Here is a 23,374-nt window from a genome sequence, read left to right on the forward strand (position 1 = left end):
ACGTCCGTAATTGAGAAGCTCATATAAAAATTCTTCTCATGAACACAACAGTTAGTACTTACCTGTAAATATGTTAGGTTATATTTTACTGTACAACTAACTTGTACCTGAAGTCCGTTACTGAGAAGACTTTTTTGCTTAAGGGGTTAGGAAAAAATGGACATGACCCAAGTCTGTAAACTTAGATTCGTTGACTTTGACAAATGACAGTTGACAGAATGTACTTACCAATTTAACGCAAATCAGCATGTTAAACAATTTAAAACACTTTGACTACTTACCTTGTCACGAAATCCAGTCACATCACTTTCACTTCAACTTATTCGATTAACTTCTAAAGGTACCTCAATGTTGAAGTCCGTAATAGAGAAGTTCACTTCCAAAATCGGTTGCAAAAAATTGTTTGTATCTCAACTTTCACGTCCGTAATAGAAAAAAACATCAAAAGCCATCATATTTCACCCGGTTTTATCGGCCAATAATACGCTAAAGCTGGTCAAAATTCCCGCGAACCATCAACCATCGCATTTAACGACCCTCACCAGGTCACCGGGTTCGTCGCCCGGTTCCTATCCTAATCCCCGTCTTAGAATCTTTCGTTTCGAAAAATTTGCATATTTCGCCAATCGGCTCGACTCTCGCTTTCGTCCCAATCGCCACTAATCGCGGTGGGAAAAGACACATTCCTCACGCCGTTCAAAATGTTCGGAAAATTAGTCGTCTAGACCGCGATCCAAGTAGGCTCACACATCCCATTTTTTTTATGTCAGTATGCTAAACTTTCGGTTTCGCGGTCTAGGCCTACTGAGGTGCGTGAGGTTGGATTTATGGATCTAGCTGAGGCCTCTCTAGTGGGGGCTTCCGGCTCTTTTTTTTGGGTCTTTTCGAGCTTGTTTCGTGAGAGACCTGTCGGCGCGGCGCGCCGCGTTGAGATCCAAAGCATTGTAATTACGACGATGGGTAAAACGATCGAAAATTAATTTTGTGGAATGCCTTAAAACGCCAATCATGGGGACGTAATTGTTGTGGAATTAAACGAGTGTGGAATGCGATGATTCAATTTAGCCGCAAAAATGAAGGGATTTTGCGGGATTCTTGAGCGCGTGCGTGACTCGGAAATAGAATAGTTACGCCGCTAAGTCGAAAATTGCCCTTTCAATGATGAATTGTCGAATTAAGGCATTAGGCGCGCTAAGTGGCTGGAAAGAATCATTCCATTTGCTTAAATCCTTTCACTACAAAGTGTAGCGAACCGATTAAGCTCTCGATGTGGAAGCAGCCTTCTCGGAAAGAACTCCCCAAAAATTCGATCTTTAATTGATTCTTAATCGACGGGAACGCGCTCTCCCTGAGGATGCAGCGAAGCTGCTGTCCTGTATTAAAACCGAGAAATTATATTATATCATTCCGGGGGCTCGTTTTTGCGAAGGTGCACAGCAATCTCGGCGCGGCTCAAATATTAAGCCAGACCGGCTAAGCCATAACAATTGCAATAAATTCCTAACTGGTTGGAATTTTAATTAAGCTAATTAGTGGCTGCTGCCGTCGTCGTCGTTGAAAATAAAGTCATCACCCTCGACAATTTTTTTTTGGCTGCTGTCATTTGGGAAATTTTAAGATTTCAGGATAAATGTCCTCGTTCAAGGTTGGGGGACGCTGCTGAAAAGTGCCGATCGCCACCGGCCGCGATCTCCAATATCTGTGTTCACATTCGGCAAATGTTTGAGAATAGCAACACTATAAAATACAGGAAACACTAAATAAATTATGTAGATTGAAGTGCGAAATGGTTTCGAAAGGAGGGGAAGGGGAGCGCGCACGCTGAATGAATGAACTAACGAAGCTTGTTGAGTGTGTGGTCGATGGATGATCCTAGAAGCACCTTTAAGATCAACGCGACTGGGTGGTGAGGGGTGATGTGGGCTCAAAGGTTTAGAAAAATTGGGCATGACCCTAGCGTAGGAACCTTGAATCTATTAATTTTGACAGATGACAGAACGTACTTACCAAATCGGAGCAAATCATTTTTTTCACACACTTTCACCACTTACCTTGTCACGGAATCCAATCACTTCACTTTCACTTCAACTTATTCATTGAGCTTCAGGAGGTACCTTGATGTTGAAGTCCGTGATAGGGAAGCAAATTTTCAATATCTTTAAAAATCTATCAGTTTCATCACATTCAACATTATTTGTTATTATTGGGCTAAAAAGTAAAAAAAAATTGGACATGACCCTAGTCTGCAAACCATAAAACAACTTATTTTGACAGGTGACAGTTGACAGAACGTACTTACCAATTGGGAGCAAATCACATTTTTCACACACTTTTACCACTTACCTTGTCACGGAATCCAATTACATCACTTTCACTTCAACTTTTTCGTTAAGCTTCTGGGGGTACCTCGATGTTCAAGTCCGTGTTAGGGAAGCACATTTTCAATATCTTTTAAAATCCATAAGATTCATTACACTCAACATTCTTTGTCATTATTGGGCTAAAAAGTAAAAAAAAAAAAGTGGACGTGACCCTAGTCTGAAGTCTGAAATCTACTTGTTTTGACAGATGACAGTTGACAGAAAGTACTTACCAATTCGGAGCAAATCACATTTTTCACACTTTCACCACTTGCCTTGTCACGGAATCCAATCACTTCACTTTCACTTCAACTTTTTCGTTTAGCTATAGGAGGTACCTCGATGTTGAAGTCCGTAATAGAGAAGCACATTTTCAATATCTTCAAAAACTTACCTGTTTTACAATACCGAAACTCAACACAAAATTTTGAAAAAAAAAAAATGGACATGACCCTAGTCTGAACACCTTAAATCTACCTACTTTGACAGGTGACAGTTGACAGAACGTACCAATTCGGAGCAAATCACATTTTTCACACTTTTCACACACCTTCACCACTTACCTTGTCACGGAATCCAATCACATCACTTTCACTTCAACTTTTTTGTTCAGCTTTAGGAGGTACCTCAATGTTGAAGTCCGTGTTAGGGAAGCAATTTCGTTTTCATTCGTTTTGAGGTTCCAAATGACTTTAAACTGAATTTAGGTGGTTTCTTCATACAAATTAGATTGTTCGAGCCTAAATGTTTACCCCACTGACCCCCTACCATCAAATGCTCCATCGAAGGTCGACCGCGGGGTCGTCGCGCAAAATCCGCGCTGCTCGTGATGGTACACAGAAATTGAAACATTCAAATCATCTCACACAGTCCGCCTCTTGTGAGGAGCTCTTGCTGCTTTCGATAAGACCTTCTATGCTGATGATGATGTGCCACTTGTGCCTCAAGTTGCTAATCGGCAAAACTATTTTCGACCAAATATGGGAGCGGCGGCGGCGGCCGCGCAGGGAATTCGAGCTATTTGGAGCTCGCTGTTTGAGATCTTTTTTTTTTTTTTTTTAGCGGCGACTGGGTGTCAGAAATATGGCTGTTTAGAGTTGATCAAGATTCGGCCGTCGCAAAAGGATGTTGGTTCGATGGGATAATCGTTTCTGAATGCTCTGCTCGTTTTTTGACGGTTGAGAGCTATTTCAAAGGATGTGAAGCTACGCACAAAGAGGCCTCAAAATTGGCCCATGCTGTCAATGCGTTCATTACCGAGCTCGTAAACATTCATAATTATTATCATACTTTTTTGAAAGGGGGAGCGAGGGGGACCTCGGAAGTACCTCGCAGTGATCCTGAATTCCTCACGAGCATGAAAAGGACCGACGACCCCATGAATATGATTACTGGACCCTCTCGGAGTGGCGCGCCCCGGTCATTATTCATCGTCAGCGCCTCCGTCTCTCGGGAATATGAAAATTTGAAAATAATAACGAATCTCTCTGGGCGCGATTCGAACGAGTTTTTGCTTCGTTCCTTGTTGCCATTTTGGGGTTTGGGACGAGGGGCTTTGGAAAGCAATTTTCGGCGCCGGTGCAAATTGGACTTTGGCAAGATGAATTGAGGGCCTTCGACGGAAGTATTCGTTTAGCGATGGGCTTCTTTAGGTGGAAAAGGGCTTTCCCAGGGGTGTGAACAACTAGCTACTGATTTCGCTTTCGTGATTCTTCTAAGGAGTCATGCTAGCTGATAAACTTTAAAAAAATTGGACATGACCCTAGTCTGTAAACCTCAAATCTATTTACTTTGACAGATGACAGTTGACTGAAAATACTTACCAATCAACAGAAATCAGCTTTTTACACTTATTCACAGCTTTTGCACCACTTACCTTTACAGGGAATCCAATCACAACACTTTCACTTCAACTTATTCGAGTTACTCAGGAGGTACCTCGATGTTGAAGTCCGTAATAGAGATGTTAACTTTCAAATTTGCCTAAACTTACCTTTTCGTTTGAGTTTACTCTTCAACGTATTACTCGACTTTGAAGTCCGTATTAGAGATCATTCCAATAAGTTTAGCAAAAATTCCATAACCAAATCGTGACCAAATCAATCATGTATTGCCAATTTCTGTCTCAATTACGCACCGCGATCTGATTGGATCCCCGCTGATCACCGGCTTTTGCCGGCAGTCAATATTCCGTGCCCTCTAAGCTCGCTCGGTTCAAATCTATCAAAAAATCACCCTCCGAAAATCACAGGCCCGGCGCAGCCAGTTCTTTAATCTTGGCCGGCGTCGTCGCCGTCTCCGTCGTGCTTCCCTTCCAGCCACGATCCTCACTACAGGGACGCACTTTCTCAGGGTTCTCGAAAACGCCCAAGGACCGAGGGGCAAGAATCCTGGCCCCAGACACCAGGATCGAACAGAAAAACCCAAAGAAACGAAACCTCACACATACGAGCGCGAGCTCGGGGTTTCGAAAATTTATGAATGAAAATAATCAGATTCTGGGAAATGCGGCACGATGCCGCGGAGCGGCAGGGGGGCTCCCTAACCCCGCTTTCCAAAAAACCTCCGACGATGGATGATATGTTTTCGTGACCGAGAGTTTGGCAAAAAATATAACAAAAAACGCAAGCAATCATCATGAAAGCTCGCACATAACATAATCTTACGCGCGCGGTTTTGAACAAAACCGAACCTCGAGAACAAAAGAGGTACACTTGCACGTTAAATAGAGGGGGGGGGGGCACATTTTTGAACTGGGTTTGGAGGGAGAAGGGGAAAAGGTTTCAAGTACTGCGGAGAAGAAAAAATGATACGCACCTCAAAAGTAAAAAAAAAAACCCCGAGAAGATTCATCATCACAATGTGATGGGAATGTAATTTTGCACGGACTCACAGGATCTGCGGCATTTAAAAAATGATGGTAGTAGGCACTCCAAATGGGTAGACAAATTGACGAGCCGGAGGCTCGCAGTCAAATTGGTATTAATTAGAGATTAACGACTGTGCGCTTTTTGTTTTAGTGTCGTCGCGTCATGCTACGACATGATCGTAAAAGTCTAATTGAATGCGCCGGAATTCTGCGAATTGGCGAAAACCGCTATGCGGGTTAGAGGCGATCTACGCAGATCTCGTTAGAGCTCGTAGATCGCTTGCTAACATTGACAGAGTTGACAGAATTGACTGGCTTATAAACTAGCGGTACTTACCATGAGCTGCTTCGCTGGAAACACTTCACTTAACACTATCACTTCGATTTTCCTTTGTTTTGTCAGAGGTACCTCGATTCTGACGTCCGTGTTAGGGAACTCTTCCTTTTGAGTACTTACCTTGCACTTGACTGTCCAGTTGCGCTGGAAACACTTCACTTAACACTATCACTTCGATTTTCCTTTGTTTTATCAGAGGTACCTCGATTGTGACGTCCGTGTTAGGGAAAGCTTCCTTTCTGGTACACTTACCTTGCACTTTATTGTTCAGCTACACTGGAAACACTGTTCACTTCACTTAACACTATCACTTCGATTTTCCTTTGTTCGGTCAGAGGTACCTCGATTCTGACGTCCGTGATAGGGAACTCTTCCTTTTGAGTACTTACCTTGCTCATTTTCATTTCTCACAAAATCCATCTTTTCTTTCACTAGCACTCCACTTCAGTTTTGGTCTTTGCTAATTAGGAATAACCTCGATTCTGAAGTCCGTAATAGAGAACACTTCTTTAAGTTTATATTTTAAGCTTATTTGGGATATGCGACAAAAGGTCAAAAGACATAAGGTCGAATGGACAAAAGGTCGAAAGTGGACAAAGGGTCGAATGGGCAAAACGTCGTTTTCTTACAAACAAGTCTGTTTTTTTCTGTGAGTTAATCCTGGGTTTATCCATCCTTTGAGTAATTATCTATTTTTTTTCAATAAACAGAATAACTTCGAAACCATTTTTTGAGAAGAAATCCTTTCTTTGAAACATGAGCAGTTCTTCCAAAATAAGTTCGAATTGTAAAATATTTTTAAAGTTTTTTTTAACAACATTTTCTTGTTTGTCGTTATATTTTTGTGAGTTTTTTCATTTTTAAACATGAGCAGTGCTTTGAAAAAAGAAATTCGGCTTCAATAATATTTAGGAAGTTTATTTTTAGGCCACTGCAAATATTTTTCAAAGCAAATATTTTTCAAAGTTTATGTCGCCCCCCCTTCAAAGTTGGCCTGAATAATCAGGGGGCAAAAAAAAACATTTTTTCGAAAAACTTCAAAATTTTAATGAAAATTAAAGTTTAATCAACTGAAAACCAGTTAAAATGCATTCTCCCGCGTTTATTATCATATTTAGCATGTTTGAACTCCTTTGAAAACATTTTGAATTTTCATGAAATACCAATGTAAAGTCCCACAAAAAGTTTTTTTATTTGCGAAAAAAAAATTAGGGGAAATATACCCTTTTTCAGCCTATTTCTATTATCGGCCTATCAGCACTTTGCTCATGAATTAGAGCTTTCATAAAGTGTTTTTGACTAGTCCAAAGTAATAAATAGCTCAAATAAAAGTGAGCAAACAACTCTCCATTGTTGATACACTTGAAAAAGTTGATTTAATAGCGGAAAACGGCAAAAGTGATGAGAATTGGTCGAACGGCTTAGAGTGATTAAAATGGGTATATTTCCCCTACGTCAATACCTCGATATTATAAAACTAATGATTGGAAAGCAACTGTACGCCTGTAAAATGCATTTCGAAACACTTTTTTCATCCAAATGTTGAAACCTAGGCTTGTAATTTCAATTTTTATATTTTTTAATAATTGGCCCACCCCCTCGGCTTTTGCAACGGCCTCATTAAAAAAAAACATCTATTCTTGATTGTCAAGAAATGTGAGTTTTTCCATTTTTTCAAATTCTTTCAAAAAGTTCGACTTCTAAATTATTTTTTATGTTTATTTTTATTTTTTTAAAGCAGTTTCTTGTTTGTCAAAATATTGTTCAATTCATTCAAACCAGAGCAGATCTTCAAAAAAAAAGGTTCGACTTCTAAAATAATTTTTAAGTTTATATTTTATTTAAAAAAAACAACCTATTCTTGACTGTCGTAATGGTTTTGTGAGTTTTTCCATTTTTTCAAACATGAGCTGTTCTTCCAAAAAAAATTGTCGAATTCTAAAATATTTCTAAAGTTTTTTTTTTATTTTTAAAAACCTATTGTTGAATGTCGTAATAATTTTGTGTTTTTTTTCATTCTTTCAAAAATTAGACGTTCTTTTTTAAAAACACTAATTCTTAAATATTTTGTAATTTTTTATTTATAAAAATCGTTGGAATATTTTAAAGACTTCTACAATCTTTCAAATCAAAATTTAAATAGTTTCAAAAATGAAAAAGTCTTGCTTTTTTTAATATTATTGCAAGTTTTCTATCCTTTTTCAATCTATCTTTCATGGTAACAATAGATTCTAAGAAAAATCTGACATCAAAAACATAGCTGTAAATACAGCAATTCCATTTGAAAAGGGCACAAGCCGAAAAAAAAGTTCTCCGATCGGTTTCAACATTTTTGCGGGGGTTAATTGGTCAAAATTATTAGACCCGTATTTTTACACCGTGCTAGGGTGGTCCCAAAAATGGCAATTTTCTTAAATTTTCGCAAATACCACCTTTTTCAAAAAATCATAACTCCGCACCATTTCAACCGATTTCAGCTGTTTTAGATGCCTTTAAAGGGAAAATTATTTGAGGACCGATAAAACTAGCCAAACATTTGAAAAAGTCGTATGAAAACTTAAAATTGCGTTTTGACCGTGTCTGAACCAAAGATATATTTATATCGGATTCCTCGGAAAATTTTACATAATATACTCAAAAATTGGAGGTGTTCATTAACAGGATTCCGCGATATGATTTTTTAAAAATAAAAACTAATATTTTCGGAGCGCCACGCGCAAACTAAAAAAAAAAATGACAAAAACCGGGAAAATACAACTTTTTTTCACTAAAACTGCGATAACTTTAAAATTTTAGCGATGACCTATAAATGTTTAGGTACCAAACTTTTCGTAATTTTTCTTCTTGTGCCCTTTTCAAATGGAATTGCTGAATTAAAAAAAAAACGATCGTATTTATTTATATTTTTAAAGATAAACCCCCTCAAACCCCCCCCCCCCTTCCCTTTCAAAAAGTCTCCAACAATCCGGGGGCCAGTTTTTATTCAGAAGACCTCTAAATAAAAAAATATATAGAAGTTAAATTAAAGAAAAACGTTCAAATCACCTTTCCATAGCTGCTTATCAATATTTGTGTATTTAGGCTCAAATCAAAAGTTTTGTTTTAAAAAATGTTTTTTTTTTAATTCGACCTATTGTCCTTTCGACCTTTTGTCCATTCGACCTTATGTCTTTCGATCTTTTGTCATACATTCGCTGATTTGGCACGAATTGTCTTAATATTATCATAATTGTGATTCTTTTGAAACAGAATTTTAGAACATTTTAAAAAGCCGCTCAAGGTTCCTTTCCAATGCAAACCAGTTCCTCCTTAACCGGGATTCAATCTTCAACTCAGCACTTTCTTTCCCACACCGTTTCGTCACTCGTTTTTTCTTCTCCAACGACATATCTGTGCGAGGCAGCGTGTAATTTAAAGTGCAAATCAACGCTGCGCATACCTTTTTTCGGTCACGAAGCCCTCCAACGGTCCGGCGACAAAGTTGCGGCCGCGGCTAAATTTGTGTCAATATTCATTAATTATTGATGCCCTGTGGAAAATGATCCTTCGAATTCCAGCAGCCCGGTTGGGACGACGGCTTCCTGAAACTCCATCGTCGAAATAATTAAAACAGTTTCGTCTCGCAGTGGAGGTTCCCGATTTAGAAGTTGGTAATATTAATTTTCATTTGGCGATAATAATCGTGGACCCGGTGGAAGTGCTGCGCCTGCAAAAGGACATCTCGCGGGGAACTTCATTATCGGGAGCGGGAATCGTTTAAATGTAAATAATACATTCCTTTGGTCCGGCCGGAGATGGTTCAACGGGGTCTGTCAATGATAACGAGTTTTTGTTTTTGTTTAAAGGGACTGCTGGAAAGGTCCAAAAACGCTCGTCATAAAGATGGCAAAACAGGAACTTGTACAAATTGTTGGCTGCGCAAGATGGGCTCCGACGGAGCCCTTTAAATGAGTTATAAACGAGCATTGGAAACGAACCTAACTTACTGAACTATTGACATTGACAGAGTTGTACTTATGCTGCCACTTTACACTTCACTTCGTTTGACTTACCTGCATTGCACTTAACACTATCACATTAATTTTCGTAAACTCTGTCAGAGGTACCTCGATTCTGACGTCCGTGTTAAAATGGACATGACCCTAGTCTGAACACCTTAAATCTACTTATTTTGACAGTTGACAATTGACAGAACGTACTTACCAATTCGAAGCAAATTACATTTTTCACACTTTCACCACTTACCTTGTCACGTAATCCAATCACTTCACTTTCACTTCAACTTATTCATTGAGCTTCTCGGGGTACCTCAATGTTGAAGTCCGTGTTAGGGAAGCAAATTTTCAATATCTTTAAAAAATTATCAGTTTCATTACACTCAACATTCTCTGACATTATTGGGCTAAAAAGTAAAAAAAAAAATGACATGACCCTAGTGTGCAAACCTTAAATCTGCTTATTTTGACAGGTGACAGTTGACAGAACGTACTTACCAATTGGGAGCAAATCACGTTTTTTCACACACTTTCACCACTTACCTTGTCACGGAATCCAATCACTTCACTTTCACTTCAACTTTTTCGTTAAGCTTCAGGAGATACCTCGATGTTGAAGTCCGTAATCGAGAAGCACATTTTCAATATCTTCAAAAACTTACCTGTTTCACTACACTTAACATTATACGTGATTTCTTACACTTTACTCACTTCACATCACTTTTTCATTTTATTACTAGGGGGTACCTCGACTCTGACGTCCGTGTTAGGGAACACTACACTTAATACGGTACAGTTGACTTTAAATCACTCAAAAACGCTCAAAATCACCCCAAAATGAAGACATTAAAAGGGGTCCCAACCTTGGCTAATAAATTTCCCGAATGGCGACAAAATTACCACCGCCGCGCGCCATCTCGCGGCCCCTGCCCGAACCATCGCATGAAACTTCCGAGCAATAAAAATCATTACCCTTAGCGCTGTTTGGCTCTGGCTGGCTGGCGTCGTCGTATTCGGTCCCCTTGGCGGAGACCGACCCCCCCCCCCTCTCTTCAGTTTGGCAAAGAACATTTCAGGGGGTCCCTCCGAGATCCACGAAGATCGATAAAAAGACGGAATCGGGCGAATAATAATAATGCTCCGAAAATGGAGTTTCGGCGTTCGACCCTGCTTCGCAGGATCCCGGCGTAATGAATATGAATCTCGGCGTTTTCGTGAGGATCCTTTAAGGGGGGGGGGGACCTCCTCCATTCAAACATTTATCAACATCTCTTTGGAGTTATCCGAAAAATTTAATAACTGCGCCTCTCTCGTTTGCCGTTGAGGCTTGGAGCGTCGAAGCAGAAGGTATTGAAGGAGAGTTAACGATGATTAAAGGTGGAATTTCGGGAAGGCTGATAACATGCGATGGTTCGACGAAGGAAAAAAAGTGGTGGGTGTCTTGGGAACCAACGACGGCTGGGAAGTTGTCGACCGAGATGGACAATCGTTATTTATTGCGTTTGCACGTCGGTAATGAGTTTCGATAAGGGCGGTTCTCCGATTTTTTCGAAAAGGCCTCTACTGTAATCTAAAATTATTGAGCTGACAGCTATTGAAACGATCTCTTTTTCTATTTTGACCCCACATTAGTCTACCTCTTCAAAATCATACCGATTTTCAACAATTCAAAAGGTTCGTTTCCAATCCAACTCGCTTAAACAATCTCGGGGTCGCCATCATTTCCCAAGAAAATCACGGCAAGTCCTTCACATGCGGTGGTCCCCGGCTTGGCAAGACAGGAACCGGGGACCATAACGGGTAGCACCACCTTTCAGGAAAGGTAAGACCCACTCCGCCCCCCTTTCTGGACGACCTCCGCTCAGCGAAAAAAGTCAACTATCAATTACCAATCTGTCGCACCTCCTGAGCGGACTTTTAATGTCCGAAAGGGGCAAGAAAGGTTTTTGTCGCGAGCAATTAACCCGTTTAGTCCTTTTTTGAAACGCTCGCCACGAACGCATATTGATCGACCAAAGGGAGCTGTGTGGCGCCAAACGCATTGGAAACGAACTTGGTGACCGATTTTGCTTATGTTGACAGCTCTTATTGTTCTATTGGTTCTTCAAATCTTTGACTCATTGATTGGTATGAGGTTTTGAAGTCCGTAAAAGAGAAAGCTTCTCTGAAAAGTTCATCTTCTTTAAACTAGTTTGACTCAATGTCCACATTTTCAAACTAGACTTACTTCTACGAAAGTCATTAAAATGGCGCCACTCGTCAATTGGAAACGAACCTAACCCTTAAAATATTTAAATCACCTCGGTGATGATCCCTTCGAAGGGTCTTCGAGTGTCCGCCAGGCGGCTCGTTTGGTGGCCACAGTCGTCGGCAGGCCAACCGTTCTGACCCGCTCGCAGCCATTTATTAGCAGTAAATCATATTTTGTGGCCGATGAATTTAATGGTGCAAACACGCACACCGACGATCCTAAAGGGGGGGGGGGGATCCTCTCGAGGAAGCTGCGCGAATCACGCCAAGAAGCGCAAAAGCTGGCGAAAAATTCCTTCGCGGAAGAGCGGGGACCTTCGACCCGACATTGCCAGAAATATATATACACGAAAATAATTCAGAAAACGAGTGTAGGTACGGTTTGGAAATGTCCGAAAACGAAAAGAAGGGAGGCCTTTTAAATCGCGAAACAGAAGAGGCTGAAGAAAAGGGTGGCCAAAAACAACCAAGGAAGATAAAACAAGAGAAGGAAGAGGAGTTGAAGAAGCAAAGAATGCAATTCGACCACCAAAAGGGCTTTGAAACGAGCGCGCGCTCGCAGACACAAATGCGGAAAATGAGCAACTACCACACACATGAGGTGGGGCAGGAGCGTTCTGTAGGGGAGAATGGGGACAGAACAGTTTGAAATTTAGAAAAAAATAACTTAAAAAAATTAAGAACCCTAACTCTAACACCTACTGGTCATTAAAACTATTGACAGTGACAGAATTGACAGTTCTTAACACTCTATTGGTACTTACCCTTGGTTGATTCTGCCAGCGTTTAACTTACCTGCAATAACGCTTTTTCACTTCTTTCGCATTTCACTTCACTTCAGATTTTTCCCTCTCATCACAGGGGGTACCTCGACTTTGACGTCCGTGATAGAGAAAGCTTCTTCAAATGATAGTCAAAAGAATGCAACAACAAATTTCTACTCAATTCAACTTGTTATTAGATGAATTTGTTACATGTTAATTTTGAAATATTCCGAAACTAACGAAGGACCACGTTTGACGTAGGACTACGTTTGAAATAAATTTCAAAATAAAATCTGCTAACCGGCTTCTCTAGACTATAAAAAAGAAAAAAGAAATCAAATCTAACTTTAAAGAAGAAAAAAAAAACAGTCAGGGACCCTAAACCTAACGCCTCTACTGTTCATTAAATCTAATGACTTTTGACAATGACAGAATTGACAGTTCTTAACATTCTATTGGTACTTACACTCGGTTGATTCTCCTAGCGTTAAACTTACCTGCAATAACGCTTTTACTCTTTTTTCACTTTTCACTTCACTTCAGATTTTTTTCACTCACCATAGGAGGTACCTCGACTTTGAAGTCCGTGATAGAGAAAGCTTCTTCATATTATGTTTTTAAGAATGTAACAACAAATTTTTACTCAATTCAACTTGTTATTAGGTGAATTTGTTACATGTTAATTTTGAAATATTTCGAAACTAACGTTAAACCTCGTTTGACGTAGGACTACGTTTCAAATAAATTTCAAAATTAAACCTGCTAACTGCCTTCTCTTGACTCTCTGAAGTAGAAAAAATAATAAATCTAACTTTTTAGTTGAAAAAAAAGCAGTCAGGGACCCTAAACCTAACGCCTCTACTGTTTATTAAATCTATTGACTTTTGACAGTGACAGATTTGACAGATCTTAACAATCTATTTGTACTTACTTCTACTTGATACTCCTAGCGTTAAACTTACCTGCAATAACGCTTTTTCTCTACTTTCACTTCACTTCACTTCGTGATAGAGAAAGCTTCTTCAAATGATGGTCAAAAGAATGCAACAACAAATTTCGACTCAGTTCAACTTGTTATTAAGTAAATTAGTTACATGTCAATTTTGAAATATTTCGAAACTAACGTAGGACCTCGTTTGACGTAGGACTACGTTTCAAATAAATTTCAAAATTAAACCTGCTAACTGCCTTCTCTTGACTCTCTGAAGTAGAAAAAATAATAAATCTAACTTTTTAGTTGAAAAAAAAAAAGCAGTCAGGGACCCTAAACCTAACGCCTCTACTGTTTATTAAATCTATTGACTTTTGACAGTGACAGGTTTGACAGATCTTAACAATCTATTTGTACTTACTTCTACTTCATACTCCTAGCGTTAAACTTACCTGCAATAACGCTTTTTCTCTACTTTCACTTCACTTCACTTCGTGATAGAGAAAGCTTCTTCAAATGATGGTCAAAAGAATGCAACAACAAATTTCGACTCAGTTCAACTTGTTATTAAGTAAATTGGTTACAATTTTGAAATATTTCGAAACTAACGTAGGACCACGTTTGACGTAGGACTATGTTCCAAATAAATTTCAAAATAAAATCTGCTATTCGCCTTCTCTAGACTCTCTGAAGGTTAAAAAAAATCTAACTGTTTAGTTGAAAAAAAAAAACAGTCAGGGACCCTAAACCTAACGCTTCTACTGATTATTAAATCTATTGACTTTTGACAGTGACAGATTTAACAGATCTTAACAATCTATTTGTACTTACTTTTACTTGATACTCCTAGCGTTAAACTTACCTGCAATAACGCTTTTACACTACTTTCACTTTTCACTTCACTTCAGATTTTTCTCACTCATCACAGGAGGTACCTCGACTTTGAAGTCCGTGATAGAGAAAGCTTCTTAAAATTGTGGTTTGAGGAATGCAACAACAAATTTTGACTTTTTTCAACTTGTTATAAGGTGAATTAGTTACTTGTCAATTTTGAAATATTTCGAATTTAACGTAGGACCACGTTTGACGTAGGACTACGTTTTAGATAATGTCATGAAAATGTCAAAATATTCTTTTAACAAATTTCGACTCTTTGTTCGATGAAATGTTGACATGTCAGTTTAAAAAATGTTCGCAACTAACGTAGGACCTCGTTTGACGTAGGACTACGTTTCGAAAAACTCACTAAAAAGGTTACAAGTAGACCATTTCGTCGACCATGACTCACGCGACTCACCAATAACTCGGTAACCGATATCCGTACCGTAACTCCCCCCTCGCAAATCTGTTACACTTGACCGCAAAGAAAAGGGCCCACCGCCGCCGCAGTCGCGCCGACGTGTGCGATTTTTATTTATTTTTTAAAACAACATAAATAAACATTTTTATTCAATGTCCTGAACCACTTCTTTCTTCGTTTCCTCCTCCTACGAGGAGGTCCTAACCCCGCAAGGAGAAGCGAGGAGGAGGAGCTCTCTCCCTCTTTTCGCATATGATTTTGTGGTGCACCGCGGAAATATTTCTCACGCTTTTGTGTGCCCGTGAGGCTGCAGCGTTACACACATGCGCAAAACCACCGCGCACAAATGTGAGCAGCGCGCAGGTCGTAAAATTGGGCATATTTTGCCTTTGCCTGCGTCGTCGTTTCTCGACACACAATACCTCCGCGAAGTGACGCGTTCAAGTTCAGCGATTCAGAGTCCTGGAAAAGGGACGGAATTGCTGCGCCCGGTTTTTTTTTATAAGGTAGGGGAGGGGAGGGACGGGGAAGGCACGTTTGCACTGGTGGGGGGATCGGCCTCAAACGTCCGCGGGGGCTCTCCCCGAAATATAATCACCGTCGTCGTCGTCGTTTCCAGTTCAAAGTCTGACTGGTCGTGTCCTTTTGCAGTGCAACTCTCGGTGGGCCTGAAGGGAAGTTGGGGTTCTTGCAGAAATTTTAGCGAAATGATTACTCTACAATGGATTTTTAATAAGAGAACAAAAAATCGTCGAAAAACATCAAATATTGGCCTAAAATTAGAATTTCATTAAAACTTGGAGGTAGCCATCTATTGGTCACTAGTGCAACTAGCAAGCAAATAACCTTATTGCATGCAAGTTCCCCTTATCAAAATCAAGCTTCTTCTACTCACCGCTAGGTGGCAGAAGGTTTAGAACAACTTGCATGCTGGTCTAGTTCCGCTAGCGCCCAATAGATGGCTACCACCTGCTGGTACAAAAATCTTGATTTCTAGCCGAGATTTGAAGCATTTTTGATGAATTTTTCGATTCTCATCAAAAATTAACCTCAAAGCAACAGTTTTATTTAGTCTCCCTCTTCGAAAACCGTCTAAACCGAGCCAAATTCCGTCATCAACAAAAAAAAGCTACCGCCTCATTTGCGATCCAGACTAACTTACAAACGTTCGCAACATTGTTGCGCCCTTAAACCCAATATCTGCAACAAATCGCTCGTCGAAAATCGCCCTTTGTTGTTTTTATGATGAGCGAGCGTCCCGCGGTTTGTTTCTTCTAAACTCCTCCTTTTTTTCATTCTTAATTTTTCGTTCTTCTCGCTTTCATTGCTGGCTCAACATGTGAATGCAGCGTGAATCAGCCGGAACGCGAAACGCGACGAATTCTGCGCTGTTGTTTGGTGTCGAAAATCCTTCAAACTGTGATGAGGTCATCTGACTACCGAAACCTTAAGTTGAGAAGCAAGGTTCGTTGACTTTGTGCAGGACTCTCCGCAAAACCAGATGGACCAACGTGAACTTCCTAACTTATCGTTCAGCCTTTCAGTTTAGATCGTCTGGACACGATTGGGGCGCTAATGAATTTATGGCGCGCGCGCCTGGTCAAATTCTAGGAAAATTTTCTGGCAAATTTAGAAAGTTATTCGAGGGCTCTGGAATTTCTCGGTCGCCTCCCCCATAAATCAACCTCTTTGTCTCTCAATCAGGATGTGAGAGTGGAAAAAAAACTTGACAAAAATCTGACTGAATGATGATGGAGGCGCAAGTGCAGCGCACACCCGCCAATTTAATGCAAATTTATTGTCGTTAGGAGATTAGTGGAAAAGAGGGAATAAGCACAGTTGAAAAAACAAACCAGAAAACTGATTAAGAAAGTGTGAAAAGTTTTGTTAACATTCAAAATTGAAAATTGAACTGAAGAACTGAAGTGTCTCTTTTGTCAATTATGACAATTTTGACAATTTTGACAATATTGACAATTTTGACAATTTTGACAATTTTGAAAATTTTGAAAATTTTGACAATTTTGAAAATTTTAAAAGTTTGACAATTTTGAAGAATTTGACAATTTTGAAAAATTTGACAATTTTGACAATTTTGCCAATTTTGACAATTTTGACAATTTTGACAATTTTGACAATTTTGACAATTTTGACAATTTTGACAATTTTGACAATTTTGACAATTTTGACAATTTTGACAATTTTGACAATTTTGACAATTTTGACAATTTTGACAATTTTGACAATTTTGACAATTTTGACAATTTTGACAATTTTGACAATTTTGACAATTTTGACAATTTTGACAATTTTGACAATTTTGACAATTTTGACAATTTTGACAATTTTGACAATTTTGACAATTTTTACAATTTTGACAATTTTGACAATTTTGACAATTTTGACAATTTTGACAAGTTTGACAAGTTTGACAATTTTGACAATTTTGACAATCTTGACAATTTTGACAATTTTGACAATTTTGACAATTTTGACAATTTTGACAATTTTGACAATTTTGACAATTTTGACAATTTTGACAATTTTGACAATTTTGACAATTTTGACAATTTTGACAATTTTGACAATTTTGACAATTTTGACAATTTTGACAATTTTGACAATTTTGACAATTTTGACAATTTTGACAATTTTGACAATTTTGACAATTTTGACAATTTTGACAATTTTGACAATTTTGACAATTTTGACAATTTTGACAATTTTGACAATTTTGACAATTTTGACAATTTTGACAATTTTGACAATTTTGACAGTTTTGACAATTTTGACAATTTTGACAATTTTGACAATTTTGACAATTTTGACAATTTTGACAATTTTGACAATTTTGACAATTTTGACAATTTTGACAATTTTGACAATTGTGACAATTGTGACAATCGTTACAATTTTGACAATTTTGATTTTTTTTTAAAAATTTTGACAATTTTGGCAATTTTGACAATTTTGACATTTTTGACATTTTTGACAATTTTGACAATTTTGACAATTTTGACAATTTTGACAATTTTGACAATTTTGACAATTTTGACAATTTTCACAATTTTGACAATTTTGACAATTTTGACAATTTTGACAATTTTGACAATTTTGACAATTTTGACAATTTTGACAATTTTGACAATTTTGACAATTTTGCCAATTTTGACAATTTTGACAATTTTGACAATTTTGACAATTTTGACAATTTTGACAATTTTGACAATTTTGACAATTGTGGCAATTGTGACAATTTTGACAATTTTGACAATTTTGGCAATTTTGGCAATTTTGGCAATTTTGGCAATTTTGACAATTTTGACAATTTTGACAATTTTGACAATTTTGACAATTTTGACAACTTTGACAATTTTGACAATTTTGACAATTTTGACAATTTTGACAATTTTGACAATTTTGTCAATTTTGTCAATTTTGTCAATTTTGTCAATTTTGTCAATTTTGTCAATTTTGACAATTTTGACAATTTTGACAATTTTGACAATTTTGACAATTTTGACAATTTTGACAATTTTGACAATTTTGACAATTTTGACAATTTTGATAATTTTGACAATTTTGACAATTTTGACAATTTTGACAATTTTGTCAATTTTGACAACTTTGACAATTTTGAAAATTTTGACAATTTTGACAATTTTGACAATTTTGACAATTTTGACAATTTTGACAATTTTGACAATTTTGACAATTTTGACAATTTTGACAAATTTGACAATTTTGACAAATTTGACAAATTTGACAATTTTGACAATTTTGACAATTTTGACAATTTTGAAAATTTTGACAATCTTGACAATTTTGACAATTTTGACAATTTTGACAATTTTGACAATTTTGACAATTTTGACAATTTTGACAATTTTGACAATTTTGACAATTTTGACAATTTTGACAATTTTGACAATTTTGACAATTTTGACAATTTTGACAATTTTGACAATTTTGACAATTTTGACAATTTTGACAATTTTGACAATTTTGACAATTTTGACAATTTTGACAATTTTGACAATTTTGACAATTTTGACAATTTTGACAATTTTGACAATTTTGACAATTTTGACAATTTTGACAATTTTGTCTTTTTTGTCTCTTTTGACTTTTTTTCTTTTTTTGAAGATTTTGATAATTTTTCGATTTAATTTCTTTTTGTGTTTTTCTTCTGTTATTGGTTGGTTCATTTTTTTAAATAATAACTTGATAATTTTTAGAATAAATTATTGATTCTTTCGCAGTTTTCTTCATCTTCCTACTCTCCAACAATTTCTCGTCATTTCGTCGCGAGGGTGTCATTTCCAGCATCCGCTCCAGTAATTTAGATTTCATTCATTATTTCGCCGTTTTGTTCTTTTCTCTTGCCGTTGTTTGCTTTATAGTTTTGCATACGCGATATCATGCTTGCATTTGTGATTCACCCACCAAAATTTCTCCCTTGAGACTCACTTTTTTTTTATTCGTCTCCATTCCCGACGACCGGATATGATCCCTTCCCGGCTTTGTGTCTCGCGTTTTCGGCCTGTTATTTTTTTCGGGGTCACGATTCGTTGCCAATTACTTCCTTCCTTCCCAAAAAATGAAAAATGAGTCTCTTCTAATTAATAAACGACGTCGTCGTCGTCGTCTGCGCAAACTGTGACTAATCTCTTCCCTTTTTCCTTCCATTTGCAGAACATTACTTTTCCAACTACACCGCCAGCACGGTGGCGGCCTCCAGTATTGCGGCATCGCTCAGTGGCCTCAAGTGGGACCTCCGCAGCGGCCAGTCGATCCATCATCTCATCAATCGGTTCACCGACCTCACCGGCGTGGAACAGGTAAGCTGCCGAAAGGTTTCCTAGCGACAAGTTTGAAATATTTCACCGCGGAGCTTGCATGCAAGTAGCGACTTGCAAGCTGCTGCCATCTGTTGGCGAGCACCCGCAAACTCTTCTTTTTTGAATCTGTTTCAAGCTAGCAACAAGTCGCTTGCACATTTAAACCCTTTAAACATTCCTCGCCGCAATTCTTGCGAGGAATTTAACAATGAGGTCCTACTAATGAGTAGCAAAAAAAAAGAAACACATCCATTTCCCACATCCCTCAGCGAAAGCAAGAAAAAAAGGCGCAAAATCCAAGCACATGTGGTCTCGTTTTTTCCCGCGCAGACGGGAAATCATCTGTTCGAGTTGAGTTTTTCATTCATAAAAATCTTCCGTGAATGACGACGACGAACATGAGGTTCCCATTCGGAGACTGCAGTCCTGGTGGGGGCCGATTTTTTTGTCACACGATTACACAAATCAGGACTGATGCAGTTTTTATTTTCTCAATTTTAGTTTGGAAACAGGTGGTCCACATCTGGTTGGGGGGCTCAAGCTGAGAACTGGCGGGAAGGAAATGTTCCCGCCGTGGGGTCACTTGAGCAGTGGAAAATTTGGAGTGTCAAGGTTTTTCCACGAAGAAAGTGCTACAAAGTTGCACTCTGTGTGACTTTTCTCAATGATCAAAAATTAAATTGAATTTGCTACAGTGTTTCCAAATTTAAAAATACAAAAATACAAAAATACAAAAATACAAAAATACAAAAATACAAAAATACAAAAATACAAAAATACAAAAATACAAAAATACAAAAATACAAAAATACAAAAATACAAAAATACAAAAATACAAAAATACAACAATACAAAAATACAAAAATACAAAAATACAAAAATACAAAAATACAAAAATACAAAAATACAAAAATACAAAAATACAAAAATACAAAAATACAAAAATACAAAAATACAAAAATACAAAAATACAAAAATACAAAAATACAAAAATACAAAAATACAACAATACAAAAATACAAAAATACAAAAATACAAAAATACAAAAATACAAAAATACAAAAATACAAAAATACAAAAATACAAAAATACAAAAATACAAAAATACAAAAATACAAAAATACAAAAATACAAAAATACAAAAATACAAAATACAAAAATACAAAAATACAAAAATACAAAAATACAAAAATACAAAAATACAAAAATACAAAAATACAAAAATACAAAAATACAAAAATACAAAAATACAAAAATACAAAAATACAAAAATACAAAAATACAAAAATACAAAAATACAAAAACACAAAAATACAAAAATACAAAAATACAAAAATACAAAAATACAAAAATACAAAAATACAAAAATACAAAAATACAAAAATACAAAAATACAAAAATACAAAAACACAAAAATACAAAAATACAAAAATACAAAAATACAAAAATACAACAATACAAAAATACAAAAATACAAAAATACAAAAATACAACAATACAAAAATACAAAAATACAAAAATACAAAAATACAAAAATACAAAAATACAAAAATACAAAAATACAAAAATACAAAAATACAAAAATACAAAAATACAAAAATACAAAAATACAAAAATACAAAAATACAAAAATACAAAAATACAAAAATACAAAAATACAACAATACAAAAATACAAAAATACAAAAATACAAAAATACAAAAATACAAAAATACAAAAATACAAAAATACAAAAATACAAAAATACAAAAATACAAAAATACAAAAATACAAAAATACAAAAATACAAAAATACAAAAATACAAAAATACAAAAATACAAAAATACAAAAATACAAAAATACAAAAATACAAAAATACAAAAATACAAAAATACAAAAATACAAAAATACAAAAATACAAAAATACAAAAATACAAAAATACAAAAATACAAAAATACAAAAATACAAAAATACAAAAATACAAAAACACAAAAATACAAAAATACAAAAATACAAAAATACAAAAATACAAAAATACAAAAATACAAAAATACAAAAATACCAAAATACAAAAATAAAAAATACAAAAATACAAAAATACAAAAATACAAAAATACAAAAATACAAAAATACAAAAATACAAAAATACAAAAATACAAAAATACAAAAATACAAAAATACAAAAATACAAAAATACAAAAATACAAAAATACAAAAATACAAAAATACAAAAATACAAAAATACAAAAATACAAAAATACAAAAATACAAAAATACAAAAATACAAAAATACAAAAATACAAAAATACAAAAATACAAAAATACAAAAATACAAAAATACAAAAATACAAAAATACAAAAATACAAAAATACAAAAATACAAAAATACAAAAATACAAAAATACAAAAATACATAAATACAAAAATACAAAAATACAAAAATACAAAAATACAAAAATACAAAAATACAAAAATACAAAAATACAAAAATACCAAAATACAAAAATACAAAAATACAAAAATACAAAAATACAAAAATACAAAAATACAAAAATACAAAAATACAAAAATACAAAAATACAAAAATACAAAAATACAAAAATACCAAAATACAAAAATACAAAAATACAAAAATACAAAAATACAAAAATACAAAAATACAAAAATACAAAAATACAAAAATACAAAAATACAAAAATACAAAAATACAAAAATACAAAAATACAAAAATACAAAAATACAAAAATACAAAAATACAAAAATACAAAAATACAAAAATACAAAAATACAAAAATACAAAAATACAAAAATACAAAAATACAAAAATACAAAAATACAAAAATGCAAAAATACAAAAATACAAAAATACAAAAATACAAAAATACAAAAATACAAAAATACCAAAATACAAAAATACAAAAATACAAAAATACAAAAATACAAAAATACAAAAATACAAAAATACAAAAATACAAAAATACAAAAATACAAAAATACAAAAATACAAAAATACAAAAATACCAAAATACAAAAATACAAAAATACAAAAATACAAAAATACAAAAATACAAAAATACAAAAATACAAAATTACCAAAATTACCAAAATTACCAAAATTACCAAAATTACCAAAATTACCAAAATTACCAAAATTACCAAAATTACCAAAATTACCAAAATTACCAAAATTACCAAAATTACCAAAATTACCAAAATTACCAAAATTACCAAAATTACCAAAATTACCAAAATTACCAAAATTACCAAAATTACCAAAATTACCAAAATTACCAAAATTACCAAAATTACCAAAATTACCAAAATTACCAAAATTACCAAAATTACCAAAATTACCAAAATTACCAAAATTACCAAAATTACCAAAATTACCAAAATTACCAAAATTACCAAAATTACCAAAATTACCAAAATTACCAAAATTACCAAAATTACCAAAATTACCAAAATTACCAAAATTACCAAAATTACCAAAATTACCAAAATTACCAAAATTACCAAAATTACCAAAATTACCAAAATCACCAAAATTACCAAAATTACCAAAATTACCAAAATTACCAAAATTACCAAAATTACCAAAATTACCAAAATTACCAAAATTACCAAAATTACCAAAATTACCAAAATTACCAAAATTACCAAAATTACCAAAATTACCAAAATTACCAAAATTACCAAAATTACCAAAATGACAATTTTGACAATTTTGACAATTTTGACATTTT

General features: G+C 35.2%; 1 protein-coding gene across 1 annotated transcript in view; it reads left to right on the forward strand.

Annotated features, from left to right (window-relative positions):
- Window positions 1-23,374, forward strand: part of LOC120421074 (G1/S-specific cyclin-D2) — an 83,465-nt gene that overhangs the window by 54,845 nt on the left and 5,246 nt on the right. Inside the window, exon 3 of the mRNA XM_052706761.1 lies at window positions 19,502-19,647. Within this exon, the coding sequence (XP_052562721.1) occupies window positions 19,502-19,647 (146 nt within the window). The remainder of the gene's footprint in view (window positions 1-19,501; window positions 19,648-23,374) is intronic.

The sequence above is a fragment of the Culex pipiens genome, chromosome 1 (genome assembly GCF_016801865.2).
Source record: "Culex pipiens pallens isolate TS chromosome 1, TS_CPP_V2, whole genome shotgun sequence".
Classification (NCBI taxonomy): Eukaryota; Metazoa; Arthropoda; class Insecta; order Diptera; family Culicidae; genus Culex; species Culex pipiens.